General features: G+C 42.8%; 1 protein-coding gene across 1 annotated transcript in view; it reads right to left on the bottom strand.

Moving 5' to 3' along the window:
• The window catches only part of LOC124593987 (glutamyl aminopeptidase-like), a 476,419-nt gene that overhangs the window by 415,089 nt on the left and 37,071 nt on the right, over positions 1-24,259 (bottom strand). The window contains exons 2-3 of the mRNA XM_047132339.1: positions 22,662-22,866; positions 15,043-15,197 (exon numbers count right to left, since the gene is read on the bottom strand). Of these exons, the coding sequence (XP_046988295.1) occupies positions 15,043-15,197; positions 22,662-22,866 (360 nt within the window). The remainder of the gene's footprint in view (positions 1-15,042; positions 15,198-22,661; positions 22,867-24,259) is intronic.

Below are 24,259 nucleotides of genomic sequence, written 5' to 3'. Positions count from 1 at the left end.
ACAAAATCAGAATCAAATTAATACACAACACCAAAGAGAAATCCGGGAAGCACAAGATCAGCTGACACAGGTAATACAAGAATTACGTATTTCAGAGGACACTCGCGCTCCAACACGGGAAGAGGGACTTAGAAATACGGAAAAGCCGCAAAATAATAACACAGGGCATTTCGGAAGTTATGAAAGAAATTGGCAATGTGCACCGAATTTTGAGATGGAACGGCCGACACGACCTAACAATGACCGATATGCGACTCGCCGACATGATGATTTTGACTATAAGCTGTTCATTACTACACATAAATTCAAAATATTTAAGAATTCTGGCAACGACATTCATCCACAAGCATGGCTCCATCAATTCTCTCATTGTTTTCCTCCCAACTGGTCATTGGAGCACAGATTAGAATTTATGTGTGGCTACTTAGAGAATGAACCAGCTGTAAGAATGCGATCGGTCATTCACGATTGCCACAGTGAAGGAGAATTTTACCATGCCTTCCTCTCAGCATATTGGTCTCAAGCCACACAAGACCGAGTAAAACATGGTATCATAATGATGAAACATTTCGAACAATCTGAATTCTCCAGTCTTGTGAAATATTTTGAAGACATGTTGCACAAGAATCAGTACCTGTCAAACCCATACAGCCCCTCAGAACTCATCCGCATTTGCTTAATCAAATTACCTGAACATTTACGACATATTATTTTGGCAGGACGTTGCAAAGACGACATTGAAGCTTTTCAGGGACTGTTACAAGAACTGGAAAGTGACACTGACAATCGCGGAACGCAGGAGCACAACAATTACAGATCACATCAGTCGCAATTCCGCGATGAAAGAAATAATAACTGGACGTGACAAGGCTATTCTCACAACACAAATCGTGACCGAAACAGACACCACCCGTATTACAACCGTTGGCAGAGTAGTAATAATTACAGGGAAAGATCACCTCTCCGCGGTAGTGACTATCACAGAGACAATCAGAGAAACAGACAATTTGGGAACCAAAATAATTATTATCAAGGGAGACAGAATAACTTTAGATGCAACGGTCCAGCGCGCAGTTACGATTCAGGGAGAAATTCTCCACCACTTAACCGACAAGAAAGAAACTACAGGAACTACCGACATGACGACAGACGATGTGATTGTAACGACAGACCTGAATTGCATCAGAACTGGCGGGATTTAAACAGGGCAGGGCCCTCTCGTCACGGTGAATTTGTAGAAGTTAGGTCTCCAAATCCCAATAACGACGCGCGCCAACAAAGAGACAGACAATGACTCGCGCCGCAGGCACCCACGTGCGCCGGCTGGCTCAGAGAAAAATAACATAGAAGCTAACCTTGAGAAAAATTCCAGTATTCTTTACCGACGTATACTGCATGATAATTGCGTTCAAGCTGAAACTCTGAGTACTTTGAAGAGTAAAAGATTGTACCACATTTCAAATGTAAAACCGTTTATTGAAAGACAATCTGCTTTTGAACTTAGTCTTTGCCATAAAACTTTTCACTTCACATTTCTAGTATGCTTTGTCAGACTTAGAATCTGTTAACATGCAACAATGTCTGTAGTTAAATATCCAGTCATGAACCAAGAGAACTTATTTAAACAGAAATTACGAATGCATTGTTATAGTGAACAGATGACACAGTGTTGTATTTGTACATTCTTGCTTGTTAGTTGCACGATTACGTAACGACTATCAGGCTTACATACTTAGGACACATACTGGTACTGCTAATGAGATTCTAATGCAACATTTTGGTTTACTTGAAAATACATTCTGGATTTAAAGTACTTTCTGTGACATACCAGATGACACAGTGGTTAGTTTATGTGACAGCTACACGATTTTATTACGACGCTACTAATGAGCGACAATTTACAATGTTGCTTTTGCGGTGTTTCTGTTTTATATCTGCACAGTTTTCTGAATTCTTCTGGAAAGAAAAACATGTTTTAGTAGTAACTCTTGTGGTATAGCTACAATGAGACTGCCTTTTCTGTAGCACAACAATACGTTACAGTACAGTACTTTCTTCATCATGCCAATAAGCATAATAACTACGATATCTATACGCAAAGCATTTCACTTTTGTTTATCATGTGGTAAGTACAATGACTTCTGCAGAACTTAGCTTTTGGAGGACGATAACTACGACACTTCCACAGAGATTATGTTGCGACAAGATGCACAGTTTAGCGCTACAGTACACGCATTTGAGTGATTAATCTTATACTTAAAACACTTATTTTTAAAGATTTTTGAATTGCAAAGAAAGTTTTCTGTGATACATTTCATTCCATTGCTGTAATTTGTAACACCTGGGAGTATAATTACATTTATCCTCAGGGGGGTACACGCTTACTTTGTGTACCATGTGTGTGGCAACCACAAGGAACCCTAGCTAATATGGTATTTGCTTATACAACTTTACACATCGGTACCATATTTCTCTAACACACAAATTACACAGCTATCTGATCATGTAACTGAGAGATAAACTTTTTTTTATTACATCAGTGACAGATGTTTAAGCAATTACACAGTTGGATAACTTCACACTTATGAAATTGTATTTTGTCTGTACTTTGTGAAATGCTCATATTTTTTCGGAACCATTGTGATACTATGAGAGCTTTGAATGATATATTTGGTAAGGGAGCATGATTTTAAAGTACATTTGAGGCAGATGACACTTTTGACATGAGCAGAGAATTTTTTTAGGCTTAGAAATTATTGGAGGAAGTTACGACGATTTTGAGATTTGACTGAAGTGTTATGATGTTATTATTACGACGACGATGTGTATTATGTTGTTGAGGAATGTTTATTATGCTACGTATTTCTCATGATGAAATATTGAAGAAGGGTCGACGAATATGTATATGTATAATGAGGTAAGGAATAATGAGTAGTGTTTAGGGACTCTGATTTATGAAAAGGATGTTGGAAACCAAGAAACGTACTTTAAGAGTTATGAAATGTGTGTGTATATGCGTGAATGTATTACAATGCAGACGAAAATTTTTTTGGACACTGTTATATCAGTAGCATTTTGTTTCTACAGATTTGTAACGCAAATTCTTGACCTGTAAAATATTTTTATGTGAGACTGTCACTGTAGCGGAAACTGCTGTCGTAAAAATTTCCGTAAGAAAGTTAAGTGACCACTTGCACGTAATGCGTCGCGGGCACCCACCTGGGCGACAGCCGCCCGAAAAAAAGCCATTAGCCTTTCAGCGGCACAGGTAGAAAAAAAAAAGGGGGAGGCCATTATCCTCGCTATTGCCGTTCCTTTGTAGAAAGCATCGCAAAAACGACACGGTCGAACTTGGGAGCTCTTAATTTATGATATTTACTGAAATGCTTATGAATTGATGGGAAATATTCTTACATCTGCAAACCTGATAATGACAAGTGTCTTTCTACGAGAGTTGAGAGCTACTGACTTACGAAATGCCACATAGCTATTGAATGATGTTTTTATGCTTTGGTTTGCGTAATTGCTTATTTCATTTGACATCTGTTTTCCAGCTGTGTTGCAGCATTGGTTTCATAAAATAAAATTAAATGCATTTGCTAATGTGAACACTTTCTGTCAACAGATTTATTAAATAATTATTTTCTGATCCACATTCTTCGAAAAAGGAGCTCTTGGAATGGAGAGAACAATAAGAAGGGACTAATACCAGTAACTGCATCTATAATTTTCTTTTCAAGTACTTGGTAATTTCTTTTGTAGAATAATTTGTGGTGCACCACTTTAATTACATAGACATTAAGATGTGAATATACATTTCCCTTATCTGCATTGTTGTTTTTACTGTAATATTTTTTCTGCTTGAGCTATGTCATGTTTAGATATAAGCTGCTGTTTGCCAGGCATAGTGCTACTGAACTTTAATTTGTGTCACTCTGCTAAGCCAGATTTATTTTTTTGTTGCTGCACATTGGCTCATATTAGTTGTAATGTTGCATTGCTTGGTAATTTAGATTTACTGTAGCTTGCTTTGCAATTTTCCAATTTTTTGGTCATTGCTGTTTGTGTTACTTATTTTGTGCTGCTGCATTGCCTCGTCCCTTAGTTTAGCATCTGAGCTCAGTAGATTTAAGTTAGCTTAAGAGGGGGTAGCCTCTAAGAGAATGAGTTGCGATGAATTGGAAGAAATACATTGAGAAAACAGGTTTAGGTAGGATTTTCTTGGAAATAAATGTTGAGGTAAGAAATGTGTGAACATATAAATACAGAAAGCATGCTTAGATAGAATTTTGTTTGGTGGAAACAAAGGATGAAATAAGAGGAAAGATATATGAAGTTTTGGGTTGGACTGCAGTACCAAATGTTACACTGAAAACGAACCCAGTCCTTTCCTATTGGTGTTATCCCACTATGTGTTTGTGTACCCTTGTGTATTTGTTTTCTTCCTGTCTCTGTGTAGTTTCATAGAATTTTTTCTTCTTTTAATATTAAGCTACATTCACTATGATGAGGAATACTGTTATCCTCGAATATAATTGGCATTAATAATATGTTATTTACTTTGTAAAGATGTTAGACATTATTAATTCTGTTCTGTTCAATGCTCATGTGTGAAGTTGATGTTTCAAAAGTTATTGTGATCCTTTATGTATGCACTCATGTCATAATTCCACTGATGTATATGTTTATTTCTATTCTTTTGTAAAGCCTGTGTTACTACAAATGTTATCTGTATTGTTATGTTCTTTATTGATGTATTTTGTACCTTTGTAATTGTATTTTCATGTTGTAAATTTATAATTGTACAGACACCAGTTCTTCAAATTAAGTTACATTTCACTGCACACGTTTCTGTTGGTCATAGTATATGGACAATATGTGAGAAGTAGGGACTGTTAGTGTTTGCACGTGTGTTAATAATTCAGCAAGGGACTGGATAACAGCATTGCTGGTTCTAAGGACAATTCCAAACACTTTGTGAGTGCACAAGTGGTGGTTTATGGACTTGCTATATTCTCTGCAAGACTCTTCGATGGTGATTGTGCACCTGCACAGTCGCAACAGATGGCTGCTGGCCATTTCTACAAGGACTACAGTGGGTCTACACCTTTGCTGACTCACCAGTACCATTATTTCTACAAGGCCTGCAGTGGGTCTGCACCTCTGGTGGCCCACCAATACCGTAATCTCTACCAGGACTACAGTGGGTCTGTTCTGTGATGACCTACCTACCAATATTCTTCAAAACGTCGAATGACTCTGCTGTGGGTTTGCTATGTTGTGGCCCATTACCTGTCTGCATGTCAAGAGTCAGCACTGTCTTTCCGTTGGAAGGACAACACTACTTCTTCAAGACTGCATGGAAATCCACTACTTCTATGTGCATTTTCTTTTACTGCTCAGACTTTGAGAAAAACTCTGCATTTTTACTGTGATGAACAATGTGGACTGTCTTTATGGACTGTGAGAAATTTTTAGCTTTTGACCAACATTGTATCAATAAGTGTGTGCATTTGATTTCTTTGTTATTGTAATTATGAAAAATTTTTTTTCAAATCTGTATTGGCCACTGCCCAATCCAATTTGTAAAAATTTTTGTGGGGAGCGTGGGGGCTATGTAAGTAGGCTCTTTAGGTTTTTTTATTGGTAACGCCACCTCTGTATGAAAATCACTGGCTGTGCTGTGTGCAGTCTGTGGCTGCTTTGCATTGTTGTAATACTCGCCATTGTAGTGTTGGGCAGCGGCTGCTGGATGTGAACAGCGCGTAGCGTTGCGCAGTTGGAGGTGAGCCGCCAGCAGTGGTGGATGTGGGGAGAGAGATGGCGGAGTTTTGAAATTTGTCATGAACTGCTATATTTATATATGATGATATCAAGGTAAATACATTGTTTGTTCTCTATTAATATCTTTCATTTGCTAACTATCCCTATCAGTAGTTAGTGCCTTCCATAGTTTGAATCTTTTATTTAGCTGGCAGTAGTGGCGCTCGCTGTATTGCAGTAGCTTGAGCAGCGAAGATTTTTGTGAGGTAAGTGATTTGTGAAAGGTATAGTTTAATGTTAGTCAGGGCCATTCTTTTGTAGGAATTTTGAAAGTCAGATTGCGTTGCGCTAACAAAATATTGTGCGTCAGTTTAAGCACAGTCTTGTATAATTGTTCAAAAGGGGACGTTTCAAGGTGTCACAACGTCCGTCTTGCTACTTCCTGTGTTTAAGCAGGACCGACACACCTGTGTGGGCCTTCCACCCAGGGCTTGAGTTCCGCCTGCCGTTTCATTTCCACTGTCAATCCAACCTCTACTAGTATGATAATAAAGACACTCCATCACCTTTCATGCCCGCATCTCGTGGTCGTGCGGTAGCGTTGTCGCTTCCGACGCACGGGTTCCCGGGTTCGATTCCCGGCGGGGTCGGGGATTTTCTCTGCCTCGTGATGGCTGGGTGTTGTGTGCTGTCCTTAGGTTAGTTAGGTTTAAGTAGTTCTAAGGTTCTAGGGGACTGATGACCATAGATGTTAAGTCCCATAGTGCTCAGAGCCATTTGAACCATTTTTGAACCATCACCTTTCATGCAATAACCGTTAACAATTATTTACAAGGCATACGTGACAGTGTCAGTCTCCTTTATATATTCATATATACGATGTACAACCTATCACATGATATCTAATTGTGTTTGTAGATCGCGGTAAAGTATGTCGATGAGTTCTTGTAAGGTGCGAAATTATAGCTACCTTACAGTAGATGTACGTTTGTATCTACCCACAAAGGGTGACAATGTAAATTTACGAGGAGTACGTACCTGAAAATGGCAAAGGGAGAAAGCAGCTGAATGTTGTGTACATGAGTGTATGGCTCTGAGCACTATGGGACTCAACTGCTGTGGTCATAAGTCCCCTAGAACTTAGAACTACTTAAACCTAACTAACCTAAGGACAGCACACAACACCCAGCCACCACGAGGTAGAGAAAATCCCTGACCCCGCCGGGAATCGAACCCGGGAACCCGGGCGTGGGAAGCGAGAACGCTACCGCACGACCACGAGATGCGGGCGTACATGAGTGTAATCTTGATTTAAAGTGACTCGACAACCGATACTATATGTTATCTGAATAAACGTAACTAATCTTTTAAAGCTACGAAGTGTTCATTGTAACATCCCGTATAATATATATCCTTATCCTCAAGATTATGAGAAAGCTTAGTGACGTGTAATTTCGTTTCTAGCTGAAACCAGTTTCGAATATTTTTTTGTTTCAATACATTTCCGTTCGATGTTTCGCCCTCGAATGCGGCAGGATCATAAAGTTTTCTTAGACAGCAGTGTGACTAAGCGCATGTTGTAAATCATCGGAGTATAATGGCCGGCGCTTTAACTGATCATGCCGGCACCTTTTACCAGAGGAGGCGGGGCGCTTTGGCGTTACAGAGGAACCGCCCAAAATATCTTCCCGTCACGAAGATATACTATGCTGCTGGGGATGGCCTAATTGTATCGCAGATAAGTGTCTTCCTTATTCCAGAAATAAGGTCGTAAGAAAAGTAAGCGCCAAACGCATCGGATTGGATAGAATGTCCGCATGGCCAGAACGTGACTGTTCCGTACTGGGACTCGAATTAAGATCACAGCTGGTCATACTCAATATCCTGACAAATGTGGTAATCAGCCAGAGCTTTATGATCACAGCCCACCTCGGGAATGAATGCCGCCTGGTGCAGCTTGAAACATCCCCACTTTGTCCTTATTGGGTTTCGTGTGATTTAACGAAGCCGCCAAACAGTTAATTATTAAGATTATATGACCGTGTGCTTAATGGATGAAAGGCTATCAGTTTTTCTGCTGTGGTTTCGGGTTTATTTCAACCGAGTGCGGCTGTTCTGAGACGAAATAGTTAATGATTGATAGTTCGTCTATTATTAAAGACCATAAAGGTTGCGATGAACAAACTGAAATGTATTTTCCACTAACACACAAATTCTGAGGCAGTTGCTACCTTCGCCTTACACGTTTAATTACGGTTATATATTTTATTGGTTGCTGATTTCAAGTACTTCATCACACGCAATGATCATAGTTAACATTCACAACAATCCTCACTGCAGTCCATGGTTGATGCTGGCCGACGCGGTTGACGCGACACACGTAATTCGGCGCTTGTGACTTTTGGTTTCATATCACTCGCGAATCAGAATCGATGAGGGTCAACCCCACGACGATCAGGGGGACGCGCTCATTTGTCATATTCCGGTGAATTTACCGTTTACTACTCATTCGGCACATCCGCCATTGACACCGTAATCAGCTCGAACACCATTCTTTCCCGTCTCTCCAATATTGCTCACTCGACACTCATCTCACTGCCTCTTGCACTACTCGACAATCGACTCTTGTCTGCTATCGATCTGGTTGTCGGATACTAACATCTATGTTTGTGGGATCACGGATCCCCTACAAGCTGCGGTCACGTGATATGGTGAGCAAAGTGTACAAGCGGACAAGAGACGAACGGGGACTCATTCTACCACCATGAAGGGCTGCTGATGGGTAAGTTCACTGGCTTATTGTTGTGGCCGTGCGCCTGGGAACGAACATCTAGGAAACGGTGAAGCTGGTCGGCTGTCCACGTGCTCCCGTCGCGACCATCTGTGGAAAGAGGTTGAAGGACGGTGAAGCCGCGAGTAGACGACATCGTGTTGGATGCCCACGCCTCATCACAGTACGTGGAGTTCAGAGGATTGCCATCTCCGTAAAGCAGGCTAGGCGGCGATCTGTGGCAGATCTGAACACATAGTACGAGTACAATGCCTATGCAGGCACAACTGTTCAGCAGCCGTGGTTGAACATGCTCCTCCGCAACAGACACCTCCTACATATCCCCGTGTTGACGCAACGATATCGTTAATCACGATTGTACTGGCTCGGGATAGTTGGGATTGGATTGCGGATCAACGGAAACGTGTCGTCTTGTCGGTTAAATGACGTTTTTTGTAATACCAGTTCGATGGTCGTGACTGGATACGCCCTCATCCTCCCGAAGGGCTACTCGAAACATGTACCACGTGGAGGATGTTCACCTGGCCTTCCATCTAACTAATGATAATAATCGAAGTCATCGTGACAGCTGAAGGCTAGGCGAACCTGTTGCTGGCCACTTCCACGATGCCTTCCCCATCAGCGATGGCATCTTCCACCATGACACACACAACTATTCGTCTCGCATGGACAGAATCCTGGCACAATTGTCTGAGCAGCATTGTAGTGAACTCACGTTGATGTCTTGACCGTCAAATTCGTCCGATGTGATCGTGACAGAACACATCTGTCGTGCGATCGGGAGCCAGCTCCACATTCACAAACCACCGGCCCCTAATTTACGGGAACTGCATGACCGTGGGTAGACATCTAGTGCTGCATCCGAGAACTTGTCTAACCATACCATTCACAAATGCTGCTGTACTGCGTTCCAGAGGTGCATCAACATGATATTAAACAGATGGTCATAACTTTTTGGCTGTATCTGTGCATGTGTGTGTAGTGTATATATATATATATATATATATATATATATATATATATATATATATATATATATATATATATTGTAACCTCTCCACTGGAATTTTAATGACAGAAATAATAAATGAATGGGAGCCAAACGTAACCTCCCTAGCAATTAAATTTAATGACAATAAAAATGAGAATCGCAATCTGACTCAAATATAAATTCCTCACAAAAAATTAAAGTCTATTCAGTGATAAGAAATCTCAGTGACAATGAAAATTCAATTACACCGAAATATCGGTCTTTGGCCCTGTGCAAAAAAAATCAAAATTAAATTCTTACCTCATTGCAACACCTAGTCAAATTTCTGCTCTTGTTGTTGCGCACCGCTTGGAGGAACTGCATTGCAAATAATAATATTCCTTTTTTTTTTTTTTTTTTTTTTTGTTATCTAATTGAAAACTGAAACTTTTGTTTAGGGGAAGTGGAACGAAATAGTTACTTCAATTAAATGAAAATTTTATGTAAAAATTGCTTTTGAAATCAAAGTTATTATTGGGGGCACTTGTTGAAAATTAGTTACAATAGTTAAACTTTACATTATCCGATGATTATCTTAATTAACAGTATACCTCATTCAGCATCTTGACCAGTGTTGTCGCCAGACCACATCACGCAATCCCACTGGACTGCTACCACTGACCGACCGCTCTGCATGACGAGTACCAGCGTACTGCACGCGACGACTACTGACAGAGTACTGCTCTCAACTAGACAGAGCTACAGACTCGCAACGACAACTGACAGAGTACTGCCCTCAACTAGACACAGCTACAGACTCGCAACGACTGACTGACAGACTGAGAACCGCTCGCAACACTCGCGCGGTCAAGCGCATACTCTCTGGTCACAGATGCTACAATGCCTCGCCATCGCTGCTATGTTACATACGTGTTTCAATATATATATATATATATGTGTGTGTGTGTGTTTGTCATGTATACACCTTCTATACAAGGCGGGCTGGCAGCGTTCAAGTAGTCGATCTTCATCTTTGCATCGATAAAAATGAAAACATTATAAATGTTAATTTTAACTTGTGGAATAGTCACGAATTTATGAAACGAAGCGAAAGATTTGATTTCTTTCTGTTCTATGTAGATGTTGATGGTGGGGATTAATTAAGTTGTACAGGATTTGAACTAAAATATGGAAACACTAAAAAATACAATACAATAGCATACCTGATACGGTGTAAAGATCCGTTGGTATTCAAAATAGCTTTGGAATGGATAAATACAGGTCCCATGTGGATTTGAAGGGGGCATTTACTGTTCCTCCGGCAAAATAGCTGTAAATTCAGGTAAGGATGATGGTGGATAACTATCACGTGTTTCCAAAGTAGACCACAAAGTTTAAATTATATTGAGATCTGGTGATTCTTGTGGCGAGGGGAGAAGCGAAAATTATCCTCGTGCTCACAAAACCAGCCCTGGACGAGCAGAGCTGTGTCAGCAGGGTCCCCGTTATATTAAAACGCAACATGACCATCGAGGAACAAACACTGTATCACGGGATGGACCTGATCAACCAAAATGGTCACATAAACCTTGCCATTAATGCTACCTTGCGAGAAATCGTGCGGCCCAGGGAATACCACGACGTGACTGCACAAACCATCATCGAATCCCCGTCATGTTTCACTCTTGCGACGTAAACGTGGCCGAAATTTGGAAGCGGTGTGAAAAAAGACTCATCCGACCAAAGGCCACTCTTTCATTGCTCCATAGTCCAGGTTTCACAGCCGGCCGGTGTGGCCGACCGGTTCTAGGCGCTTCAGTCTGGAACCGCGCGACCGCTACGGTCACAGGTTCGAATCCTGCCTCAGGCATTGATATGTGTGATATCCTTAGGTTAGTTAGGTTTAAGTAGTTCTAAGTTCTAGGGGACTGATGAAAAAAATGGCTCTGAGCACTATGGGACTTAACATCTGTGGTCATCAGTCCCCTAGAACTTAGAACTACTTAAACCTAACTAACCTAAGGACATCACACACATCCATGCCCGAGGCAGGATTCGAACCTGCGACCGTAGCAGTCGTGCGGTTCCGGACTGAGCGCCTTAACTGCGAGACCACCGCGGCCGGCAGGGGACTGATGACCTCAGATGTTAAGTCCCATAGTGCTCAGAGCCATTTGAACCATTTTTTTGTACCAGGTTTCACAGCTTCGGCACCATGTTTTCCTGTTACCGGGTACTTTCATCACTGATGAGTGGTTTTGGACCTCCAGCTTGCTCAGCAATTCCCTGCTTATGGAGCTCCCTTCGTGTTGTTTTGGTGCTGTCGGGGTTCGCGAGTGCGATTTTCAGTTCTGCAGTGACATTTGTATCTGCAATCCACTTATTTTTCGTTACGAACCTCTTCAATGACCGTCCGTCACAGTTACCCAACACACACTTTTGTTAGTGTTATAACTTAGTGAATGATGTTTTTCTGCTTTTTCTGTATGCCGTATAAATCTTCAATACAGTGGCTTTTGAAATAACAAATACTTTGGCTACCTTGATTATGGAATCGCCCATCGTACGAGCATTAACAATTTGCCCACATTCGAATTTACTTAGCTCCTACATAACGCAGTCACAGTTACACAGAAGATTATTCTGACCACGACTGAGGTTCGCAAAGTATTGAGGTCACTGCATTGGTGCCGTTCGTGGCCAAATACAGTATTGGATGCCACAGGCGTGGCTAGCATCTGTGTTTGTGTTCAAGCTAGCATTTCTCGCGGTGTTCCCATAATTTTGTGCAACCCCCGTTATGTGGGAGTTTGGGGTGCAGTATGTGGGATTGCAGAGTATATTACAAAAGCTGTTGGGTATGTACATGGGAGAGACTAACTGACTGAATGCAGCTGGCTGGGAGATGCGTGGGACTGCAACTAGGCTGTGTGGGATTGCAACTAGGCTGGAACAGGGTGGTTTGGAGCCTGAATTTGGGGTGTAAAGAGTACAGTGTGTTTGCCCATCAGAATGATGCATTGTACTGGGAGGAGTAAGCGATTAAAATGACACTGGGAAGCTGTAGATAAAGCAGTTATTATTGAGTCAACCTATAGAATGTGGAATCAGAAAAGTCATATACTGCCTAAAATACGCGAATGAATGTTTTTATATGTTTATCTGATAAGAGTTATGCTGTAGAATTTTTCTAATACTAAGCTATATTCATTATGATGAGGAATACTGTTATCCTCAAATGTAATTTGCATTACTAATATGTTCTTTACTTTGTAAAGATGTTTAGACACTATATATTCTTTTCTGTTTTAATGCTCGTGTGTGAAGTTAATGTTTCGAAGGATATTCTCATCTTTTATTTATTTACTTATGTCACAATTCCTGTTACACTGATGTAAATGTTTCTTTCTATTCTTTTGTAAAGCCTGTATTACTACAAATGTTATCTGTATTATTATATTTTAACGATGTCTTTTTGTACCTTTGTAATTGTATTCTCATGTTACAAAATTAGACACCAGGTCTTCAAATTGAGTATATAGCAAGGTTTCATTTCACTGCACACATTTCTGGTGGTCATAGTATACGCACAATATCTGGGAAGTTAAAAATAGAAACGGACTGTTAGTGCTCACACTTGTGTTGATAATTCAGCAAGGGACTGGTTAACAGCACTGCTAGTTGTAAGGACATTTCAAAAATTTTTTTCGTGAGTTCACAGGTGGTGGATCATGGACTTGCTATATTATCTGCAAGACTCTTCGATGGTGATTGTGCACCCGCACAGTCGCAACGGATGGCTGCTGGCCATCTCTACAAGGACTACAGTGGGTCTGCACCTTTGGTGGCCCACCAATACCATAATCTCTACTAGGACTACAGTGGGCCTGCATCTGTGGTGGCCCACTAATACCATCATCTGTACAAGAAATACTGTGGGTCTGCTCTGTGATGACCTACCTACCAATATTCTTCAAAACTTAGACTGACTCTGCTGTGGGTTTGCTCTGTTGTGGCCCATTACCTGTCTGCATGTCAAGAGTTAGCACTGTCTTTCCGTTGGAAGGACAAAATTACTTCTTCAAGACTGCATGGAAATCCACTTCTTCCGTGTGCACTTTTATTGCTCAGACTTGTGCATAAAACTATCATTCTTACTGTAATGAATGATCAGGACTGTCTTTATGGAATGTGATGACCATTTCTGCTTTTGACCAACATTGTATCAATAAGTGTGTGCATTTGATATCTTTGTTATTGTAATTATGAAAAATTTTATCAAATCAGTATTTTCCACTGTTCAAAACAATTCGTAAAATTTTTTGTGGGGAGCATGGGGGCTATGTAAGTAGGCTGTTTAGGTTTTTATGTTGGTAATGCCACGTAGTGCTCTGTATGAAAATCGCTGACTGCGCTGTGTGCAATCTGTGGCTGGATTCATTATTGGAACATTTGCTTATGTAGTGTTGGGCAGTTGGATATGAACAGCACGTAGTGTTGGGCAGTTGTAGGTGAGCAACAAGCAGTGGTGGATGTGGAGAGAGAAATGTCAGAGTTTTGAGACGTTACTATAAGCGGACGATCTGGACGTGTGTCCGCCAGAAAAAGGAAATTTGTGAAGATGGATGTCATGAATTGATAGATATATATATGATGACTTTTGAACACTATTAAGGTAAATACATTGTTTGTTCTCTATCAAAATCTTTCATTTGCTAACTATGCCTATCAGTAGTTAGAGCCTTCAGTAGCTAGAATCTTTTATTTAGCTGGCAGTATTGGCGCTCGCCGTATTGCAGTAGTTCGACTAACAAAGATGTTTGTGAGATAAGTGATTCATGAAAGGTGTAGCTAATTGTTAGTCGAAAAGAAAGTCAGATTTCGTTGCGCTAAAAATATTGTGTGTCAGTTTAGTGATGATCAGAATAAGTAACGAGAAAACTGTTTGAGTGCGTTGAGTTTTGCTCAGCTGTTTGAAAATCAAATGACGCAGAAGTTTACCAGCACAGTCATTCATAATTTTTCTAAGGGGACGTTTCAGATGTACTGTCCTACAATCTCAACTGATTACTGCTGATCTTGCATTTGGCCGTAGCGTCAGAGTCTGTGGTGAGGAATGACGACTATGCCTCGTTGTGTTAGTTGTAAATCCCATTCCATATTTCCGAAATATTCGCATTAAACGGATGTCCGATGCAGCAGGTCGTTGAGTCGGCACTAGGAATCGGTCCGAAGTTGACTTACCTCACTGCTACGCAACATAGCTCTACGTGGTCATAACCAGAAAAGTAAAACTAGCGAACGCCGCGATACTTGTCTCCGTTTCGAGGGATGCTGAAGAGAACATCTGACGTGGCCTTGTACGTACCTGCTTGAGATGTCACTTGCGGTTCCGCATGGGAGTGACTCACCTTCAAGTTCGTTGGCCGCGCTGGCTTGCTCGCGTGTGTGGTGGGTGGGTTGGTGCTACAGTCTGGTTTCCTACCTGTCCGCCTCCACGCGTCCGCGGTCCACTCACCTGCGAGATCCGTCCTGTGAGTAGGTGCTGCGGTAGAAGCCGACGATGCTGTCGGTGAGAGACCCGAAGAAGATGAAGTTGAGCAGGTAGGTGCCCGCCAGGATCTGACCGTAGCGCGGCTGCAGCACCCACATCTCGCCCTCGGTGTAGTCCACCTGAGGAAATAAATGCTCACATGTCTGTGAAATCTTATAGGACTTAACTGCTAAGGTCATCAGTCCCTAATCTTACACCGTACTTAACCTAAATTATCCTAAGGACAAGCACACACACCCATGCCCGAGGGAGGAATCGAACCTCCGCCGGTACCAACTGCACAGTCCATGACTACAGCGCCCAGACCGCTCGGCTAATCCCGCGCGGCCCTGAGGAAATAATTACCGACTGTCACCAGTGCGATGTCAGAGCGGGAAATCTGAGGTAACAAATTAACTATGACGGTCGTGTATACCCGTCTACAATATAAGTCTACCGTATCTGTTATCCCGGAGGCACGAACGATGACACAAGGAGAAACTACCCCTCCCCACCTAGACGAAAGACTGTAACGCGGAAATGAACAACCTAGTACGCCACGACGGCCCCCGCAGCCAACACGCAACACATTTCAAAACACCGAACACCATAGTTTTAAGGCAATCTTACGTAAGTTAAAGAACCATTGTAGAAACCAGCTCCAAGTACGCTATAACAGGAAAGGAGAATATGTAAAACTAGACCTAAGACAGCAAGGAACCATTGTAGCAACCAGCTCCGAGTACTGTGAAGCAGGAAAGGAGGACCTGTAATCCTAGTTATAAGACTAGCCATAAGTTAGAAGACTAATGGTTCTGAGCACTATAGGACTTAACTTCTGAGGTCATGATTCCCCTAGAACTCAGAACTACTTAAACATAAGTAACCTAAGGACACACAAACACCCATGCCCGAGGCGGGATTCGAACCTGCGACCGTAGCGGTCGCGCGGTTCCAGACTGTAGCGCCTAGAATCGCTCGGCCACCCCGGCCGGCAGTTAGAAGACACCACCCACAACACCATTCACCAACAAATTTAAACTTAAGTAACACAGTTTTATCCATTCATATGAGCCTTAACGCCTCCTTCTTTCTTTTACATTGTTTTGAAGTAATAGCGCTATTTTAGAGGAATAAAATGGGAAAAAAGAAGATAATGTGTAGTATAAGAATCTCCCAAAACGTTATCTTGTCATTTTAAATTACCTTGTTATTCTCGTGTATTTTGTTAATTCATTTATCTTGTTAAATTCCCTAAAAAGTAATATAAAAACTGAGAATATTCAATATAAAGTAATAGCAAGTATTCAAACATATGAAAAATTGGAAATAAATAAAATAAAAATTGTAACCCCTGGCTGATGAAGGGCAACCAGATAAGCCCTAGAACAGCCCGCCTTCTCCCCTCAGGAGGAAGAATGATGATTACGATGATGAAGTCCCATACTCCTTGACAGAGCGTAGGGGAATGACGCGGGAGACCAGCACCGCCGTACTAGGCAAGGTCCTAGTGGAGGTGGTTTGCCATTGCCTTCCTCCGACCGTAATGGGGATGGATGATGATGATGATGAAGACGACAAAAAATACCCAGTCATCTCGAGGCAGGTGAAAAATCCCTGAACCCGCCGGGAATCGAACCCGGGACACCGTGCTCGGGCCTCGTGATGGCTGGGTGTTGTGTGCTGTCCTTAGGTTAGTTAGGTTTAAGTAGTTCTAAGTTCTAGGGGACTGATGACCATAGATCTTAAGTCCCATAGTGCTCAGAGCCATTTGAACCATTTGAACCGTGCTCGGGAAGCGAGAACGCTACGGCGAGACCACGAGCTGCGGACAGGAAGAATGAAACATGCTAAAAAAAATATCCCGGAGGAAACTACACGAAGACCAAACTAAAATTAGACCGAAAAGTTACGAAATATCGTCGTCACTGCGCGTCTCTCATTAAATGTAGTTATCTTTTCTTCATAGGATTTTTCAACCTGGAAAAAGCATTCTATACTGTACAGTGGTGAAAGATGTTCGATAACCTCAGGAAAATGGTAGTAAGCTGGAGGAAAAGACGGGTGGTTATAGTACGCGTAAGAACCAAGAGGGAACAATACGAACGAAAGACTAAGAACGACATGCTCGAATTAGATATGACGTAATACATGGGTATATCCTTTCGTCTCTACTGTTCAATCTATACATCTAAGAACCAATGAATGCTTCACGAATGGGATTAAAATCCTTGGTGAAAGAATATCGATGATAAGATTCGGTGATGACATTGCCATCATTGGTGAAAGTGGGGAAGAACTCCATGACTTATTGAGTGGAATAAACAGTCTACTGAGTAAAGAACATGGACTGTGAGTAAACCGAAGAATGATGAAAGTAGTGAGGAGAAGCGGAAGTGAGATTGACGATAAACTTATCATCAAAAATGGGAATCACGAAGTAGACGAAGAGATGCACTAGCACACCAAATGCGAAGTACGCAGAACTTAAAAAGCAAGCTAGCACTAGCCAAATGAATATATCTGCATCTATACTCCACCAACCACCTTGAGGTGTGTGGTGGAGGGTATTTCGTCAACCAGTGTCACTTCTCCCCTTTCCTGCTCCAATCGCATATGGTTCACGGGAAGAACGATTGATGGTAAGCTTCCGTAAGGGGCTCGACTCTCTGTAACTATATGTTCATGGCTTTTCCGTGAGATGTACTCGGGAGGAAGCAATGTACTGGTTGACTCTAACAGGAATGTACACTCTCGGAACTTTAACAGTAGACCATCTCGTGATGCAAACTATTTCTTCTAACAGTCTTATCTGTACGAATCCCATACTCACGAGCAGTACTGGTCTAACGAGAGTTTTGTAAGCTCCTCCCTTTTTTGATGGACTGCATTTCTTGTAGATTTTTCCAATGAATCCGCCTCACATCCGACTTACTCGCGATTAATTTTATGTGGCCGTTCCACTTCAAATTGCTCCGTACGCACACACGCTTGCTCCAAGATATTTTCTCGAAGTAACTGCCTCCAGTGAGTGTTCTGCAATTTTGTAATCATACGCTAAGGGGTCTTTCTGTATACGTATTCGCAATGCTTTACATTTGTTTATGCTTGGGATCAATTGGCACTGTCCGTACAAAGCGTCAGTCCTCTGCGGCTCTTCCCGCATTTCGCTACAATTTTCTAGCGTCGCGATTTCTCTGTATACAACAGTGGAATCGCTAAGAGCCTCATGTAACTTCCGATGCTCTCTTCTACACCATTTATATTTATTATGAAAAAAAGTCCTAAAACACTCCCTTGGGGCACGCCCGAAGTTACTTTTTCGTCTGAAGACTTCTCTCCATTGAGAATGACGTGTTGTGTTATGTTTGCTAGGAACTCTTCAGTCCAGTCACTCAGTTGGTCTGATGCTCCATACGTACGTATTTTGTTCATCGGCAGCGGTGCGAAACTGTATCGAATGCCTTCCGAAAGCCAAGGAAGACGGCATCTACCCAGGCACCTGCATCTGCTGCTTTCAGGGTCTCGAGGACGAACAGTGCGGGTTGGGTGTCACAGGGTCATTGTTTTTCGAACCCATGTTGGTCCCTACAGAGGAGATTTTCAGCCTCCGCAAATGTCATAATACGCGAGCATATAACTTCTTAACAACTAATCGATGTCGAAGATACAGGCTCATTGTTTTGTGTGTCTGTTTGATTAACCTCTAGAGGCCTTCGGCACACTGCTGCTAGAAGAGCTGCTAGAAGAGCTTTCGCATACTCTGTGTACAATCGAATTATTATCCCGTCAAGTTCAGCGGCCTTTCCTCTGTTCAGTGATTTCAGTTGTTTTCCCGTCCCTTGATCACTTATTTCGATGTATGTCATTTTCTCGTCCGTGCGACGAAACAGTTTTGGGAGGAGACGTTTAGTATTTCGGAATTTTATGTGTAATTCTCTGTTTCAGTGCAACTATGATCACGAAGTGTCTGGACAGACGTTTTACTTTTTACTTTCAGACATACGTCTGAAAAATGACGGAAATTCCTGGATGGACCAATATGTAAAATTAGGGAAAGGCAACCTCTCTCGAAACCAAAGCAAGGAGCGTAGGAACAGCATTCACACTGGGAAACAGCATTCTCACTACCTTTCGAACTCTTGCTCTTTTTCTAGTAGAAATACACGCATTCACAACACACATGCGCACGAAACCACACAGATACCCAAAAGCATTGCTCCCGTGGCCATGGTGTTTTACCAACGTCGATGTGTTGATGGCCTCAGTGTTCAGAGTGAATTTGCCTGATGAGCATACCGATTCTGAACTGTGCGGCCTTCCAACGGAAATTATTTGACCGGTCGTTATATATGTCTTTTGTTCATCAGTTTCATCAGGTTTGAGACGTAATATACTGATGGAAAAAAATCGCAACATCAGAAAATAATTAATGTAGAGTAATGTGTAGCGGGATTTGGAATTTCGCCGCGCTACACTCGTTCCCTAAGATATAAATTATACCGTCGCAGCTGTATGAGCGCTCGACGGCAGAGAAAATGTTTATAAGAAAATGAAGGTACAAAAATTGTAACTCTTTTTGTTTTCTACCCACTCTTGTCTCTTGAGAGCGAAAGCTTAACTCTACTTATTAGCTAGTCTTGGTATGATTCAGACGTAAAAACTTATTCGTTAGTCTTGGTCTGATTAAGACGAAACAACTTATTGATGTGCAGACGTATTGTGGATGTTTGTATGAAATTTGGAGGATGGAAGCAGCCGTAAAATACATTGCATTCAATATCAAGATGGTTTTAATTTGTATACAGTAGTAATTCCTGGACGATGAAATTTACTGCATGATTTTGGAGCAGCTACGACTTTTTCATGCAGAAATGAAGCAGGAGATTGTTGGAGAACAAGACCTAGACGCCTCACGAGAGAAGACATATTAATTTGGTAATGAATGAACTCTTATCTACATCATTTCCCCCTGTTAACCACATTTTATTATTCTCTGTTCTCTTTCAAATAATTTTTGTAGTAGAAATTGGTTTGACTTTTGCTCAGAAACGCCACAAGGACTACCCCCAACAATAGCTTTTCCGAATCACGAAGTCCGATAGCTTTTCTGTAATACGAAGTCCGATTCGCATCTCATTCTTTCCCTTTTTCACGGTCATTACCGGTTTTAAAACCCTTTTTGTATTCGCCATTTCTTCCCACATTTTCAACCCTTTTCTTTTCTTTTCTTCTCTTTTTCTTTTTTATTAACCACTACAAATGGAATTTTACAGAAGAATGCTGAAGATTAGATGGATAGATCACGTAACTAATGAGGAGGTACTGAATAAAATTGGGCCGAAGAGGGATTTGTGGTACAACTTGACTAGAAGAAGAGATCGGTCGGTAGGACATGTTCTGAGGCGTCAAGGGATCACCAGTTTAGTACTGGAGGGCAGAGTGGAGGGTAAAAACCGTAGAGGGAGACCAAGAGATGAATACACTAAGCAGATTCAGAAGGATGTAGGTTGAAGTAGGTGCTTGGAGATCAAGAAGCTGGCGCAAGATAGAGTAGCATGGAGGGCTGCATCAAACCAGTCTCTGGACTGAAGACCACAACACACACACACACACACACACACACTGAAATTTTGGAAGTACATTTGTGTAGGAAACATATTTAAGTTATTAACATTGCAAGATTACAGCTTAATGTATGCGCGAGATAAGCCATTGCCAATGAGAAATGGTGGTACATCAATAAGGGGCGTGGGCGCCAGAATGTTGAATGCAAGCGTGCAAACGCGCATACATTGTGTTGTACAAGTGCCTGATGTTTGTGGATGACACTGGAGTTGTCGCCTGATGATGTCCCACATGAGCTCGACAGGAGACAGAGCTGGTGGTCGAGCAGGCCAAGACAACACTCTATAGAGTGGTACGTGGGTGTGACGGGAAACGCCCCTGGAATGCTGTTCACGAATGGCAGCACAACAGGCCGATTCACCAGAATGACGTACAAATTTGTAGTCAGGGTGCGTGGGATAAACGCGAGAGTGCTCCTGCTGTCATATGAAATCGCACGCCAGACTATAGCTCCGGGTGTAGGTTCGGTGTGTCCAGCACGCAAACAGGTTGGTTGCAGACCAGCAACTGGCCTCCTAACCAACACAGGGCTATAAATGGCACCGAGGCAGAACCAGCTTTTATCAGGAAACACAACAGACCTCCACCGTGCCCTCCAATGACCTCTCGCCTAACACCACTGAAGCCGCAAATGGCAGTGATTTGGGGTAGGTGGAATGCATGTTACAGGCTGACTACCACGGAGCTGTCGTTGATATAACCGATTTGTAACAGTTCGTTGCGTCATTGTGGTGTCAACTGCTGCAAATATTGCAGTTGCAGATGGAGCCGGCCGCTGTGGCCGAGCGGTTCTAGGCGCTTCCGTCTGGAACCGCGCTGCTGCTACGGTCGCAGGTTCGAATCCTGCCTCGGGCATGGATGAGCGTGATTTCCTTAGGTTAGTTACGTTTAAGTAGTTGTAAGCCTAGGCGACTGATGATGACCTCAGATATTCAGTCCCCTAGTGCTTTTTTTTTTTTTTTTTTTTTTTTTGCAGATGCAGTACGATGCGCTAGAGCCATACGCCGGACACGATGGTCTTCCCTGGTGGTAGTGCCACGTGACCGTCTGGAACCCGGTCTCCTTGTGACTGTAAATTCTGGTGACCAGCGCTGCCAACATTCATGTACAGTAGCTATTTTCCTGCCAAGTCTTTCTGCAGTATCACAAAAGGAACATCCAGCTTCTCGTAGCCCGATTAGAAGACCTCATTCAGATTGAGGTGTTGAAAGTGGTGTCTTTGGCGCCTTGAAGGCATTCTTTACTAACAGCAGATCACCACGTCCACTATCAAACTTAACTAACGCTTACGAGCGTTACAAAGCAGACCTGATTTGCATCTTCACAGTGACGCTACTGGCGCCACTCTTATGCGACTTGCGTGGAATCTGAACAGACATCACCTTTCATATGCGAAAGACGGCTACCAACTTTAGTTTATGACGAATAACTCCGTTTTGGTGTTGCCCTTTTTTCTGTCAGCATATTTGGAATTTTCGTCACGTCACGTCACGTTAAACTGGTTCAAATGGCGCTATGCACTATGGTACTAAACATCTGAGGTCATCAGTCCCCTAGACTTAGGACCACTTAAACCTAACTAACCTAAGGACATCACACACATCCATGTCCGGGGCAGGATTCGAACCTGCGACCGTAGCAGCAGGGCGGTTCCGGACTGAAGCGCCTAGAACCGCTCGGTCACAGAGGCCGGGTCCGCAGCTCGTGGTCGTGCGGTAGCGTTCTCGCTTCCCACGCTCGGGTTCCCGGGTTCGATTCCCGGCGGGGTCAGGGATTTTCTCTGCCTCGTGATGACTGGGTGTTGTGTGATGTCCTTAGGTTAGTTAGGTTTAAGTAGTTCTAAGTTCTAGGGGACTGATGACCATAGGTGTTAAGTCCCATAGTGCTCAGAGCCATTTGAACCATTTGAACAGAGGCCGGCTCGTTAAATTGCTGTTTGGAAAGAAGAGCGTGATATAATAGTGTTGGCAACTCACGGGCTCGAGCAGTGGCACCTCGGCACTGTCCAGGACCCTGATCATGCGGCTCTCGGTGATGTTGAGGCCCTTGCGGTGCACCGCCAACCAGCCCCTGGCGCGCTGCGTCTGCACCGTTATGGACACGGAGCCCATGAAGGTTCCCTCCTCCAGCTGGGGGTTCAGCAGCAGCTCGTAGTGCAGTGGCTGTACGTCCTCTGGCAACCTGTGCGGACAGCAGATGGTTGGTAAGTACGAGTACTGCAGCCTGTCGGCGAACAACGCCCACAAGGAATCCAACCCGAGCACTTGTCTATCTATCCGCCTGACAGGCCCACGTATAGAATGTATGAATTCTCCGCCCTGCGAACTTTCCGCCCTACTAGAAATCTGCGAACTCTCCGGCTCGTACCTGCGTCCATTGTGTCACGTCCTACCTGCAGCCGGACTGTCCTAATCATCTTGCTCTACCTGTTCCCTGGACACGGCCGAACTCCGCCCGCACAGTCCCATCTGCCTGTTAGTATCGCTCTAGTTTTCGTAGACTTCACATCGTGCCACTTGGATATAACCGTCTCAGTAGTTATGATATGGAAGTTTCAACGAAGGTTATTCTTACACAGTGAAGGAAACGAAGGAAGATGGGACTGTGATTTGGCGCTGTTCAAAACAGAAAGAGAAGCATTGCTGAGGAAAGCTTAAAACCAAGGATTCTACAGTGCTCTTTTCGAACGAGCATCAATGTGGAGCTCCGGATGACGCAAGTGGAAGTACAGAGGAGTCTGAACCAGGCAAAGAAGAGGGCACGAGAGGAAAATCGTCTATTTCCAAAATCTGTTCAGAGGAGCTAGGTAGCTTGCATAATCGAGGGTACGACTTTCTCACAGAAATGTCAAAGCAGCGAACAACGAAGAGGACAAAGGGCAAAGTCACAGGTAAGTGAGAGGGATCCAGAGACAAGAGAAGAGACTGAACTTAAAGCAGATCTATTAGCTATGAATGGCGGCAGTTGCCTGTTAAGCGACAATAAATAAATGTGTGACTAGGGCCCCCCGTCGGGTAGACGGTTCGCTGGGTGCAAGTCTTTCGATTTGACGCCACTTCGGCGACTTGTGCGTCGATGAGGACGAAATAATGATCATCAGGACAACACAACACCCAGCCTCTGAGCGAAGAAAATCTCCGACCAAGCCGGGAATCGAACCCAGGCCCTTAGGATTGACAGTCTGTCTTGCTGACCACTCACTTACCGGGGTGGACACGATAAATCAGCAGACAGGATAATAGTTTTTTTGTGGAAGAGCAGGGAGAGAGGCTCTAAGAAGTAAACGAGACTTTTTTTATGGATGGTACGTTCAAGTGCTGTAGCAAAGAGTTTTCACAGATATATACAATTCATGCAGATTTTGGAAGTAATAAAAATGAGACTAATATCTACCCAGTTGCATTTGCATTATTACCAAATAAAAGGAAAGAGACATACATCTGAGTTTTCAGAAATGTGCTGTAAAATATTCCAGAATGGAACCCTGCAAGTGTGGCTGTAGATTTTGAATCAGCAGTGATTTCTGCAATTATACATATGTTACCAACTTCCTCAGTGCATGGATGCTATTTCC

This window comes from Schistocerca americana, chromosome 2, assembly GCF_021461395.2.
Source record: "Schistocerca americana isolate TAMUIC-IGC-003095 chromosome 2, iqSchAmer2.1, whole genome shotgun sequence".
In the NCBI taxonomy this organism is placed as follows: Eukaryota; Metazoa; Arthropoda; class Insecta; order Orthoptera; family Acrididae; genus Schistocerca; species Schistocerca americana.
Note: the sequence above shows the minus strand (reverse complement) of the source record. Positions and strands in the feature narration are given on the sequence as shown.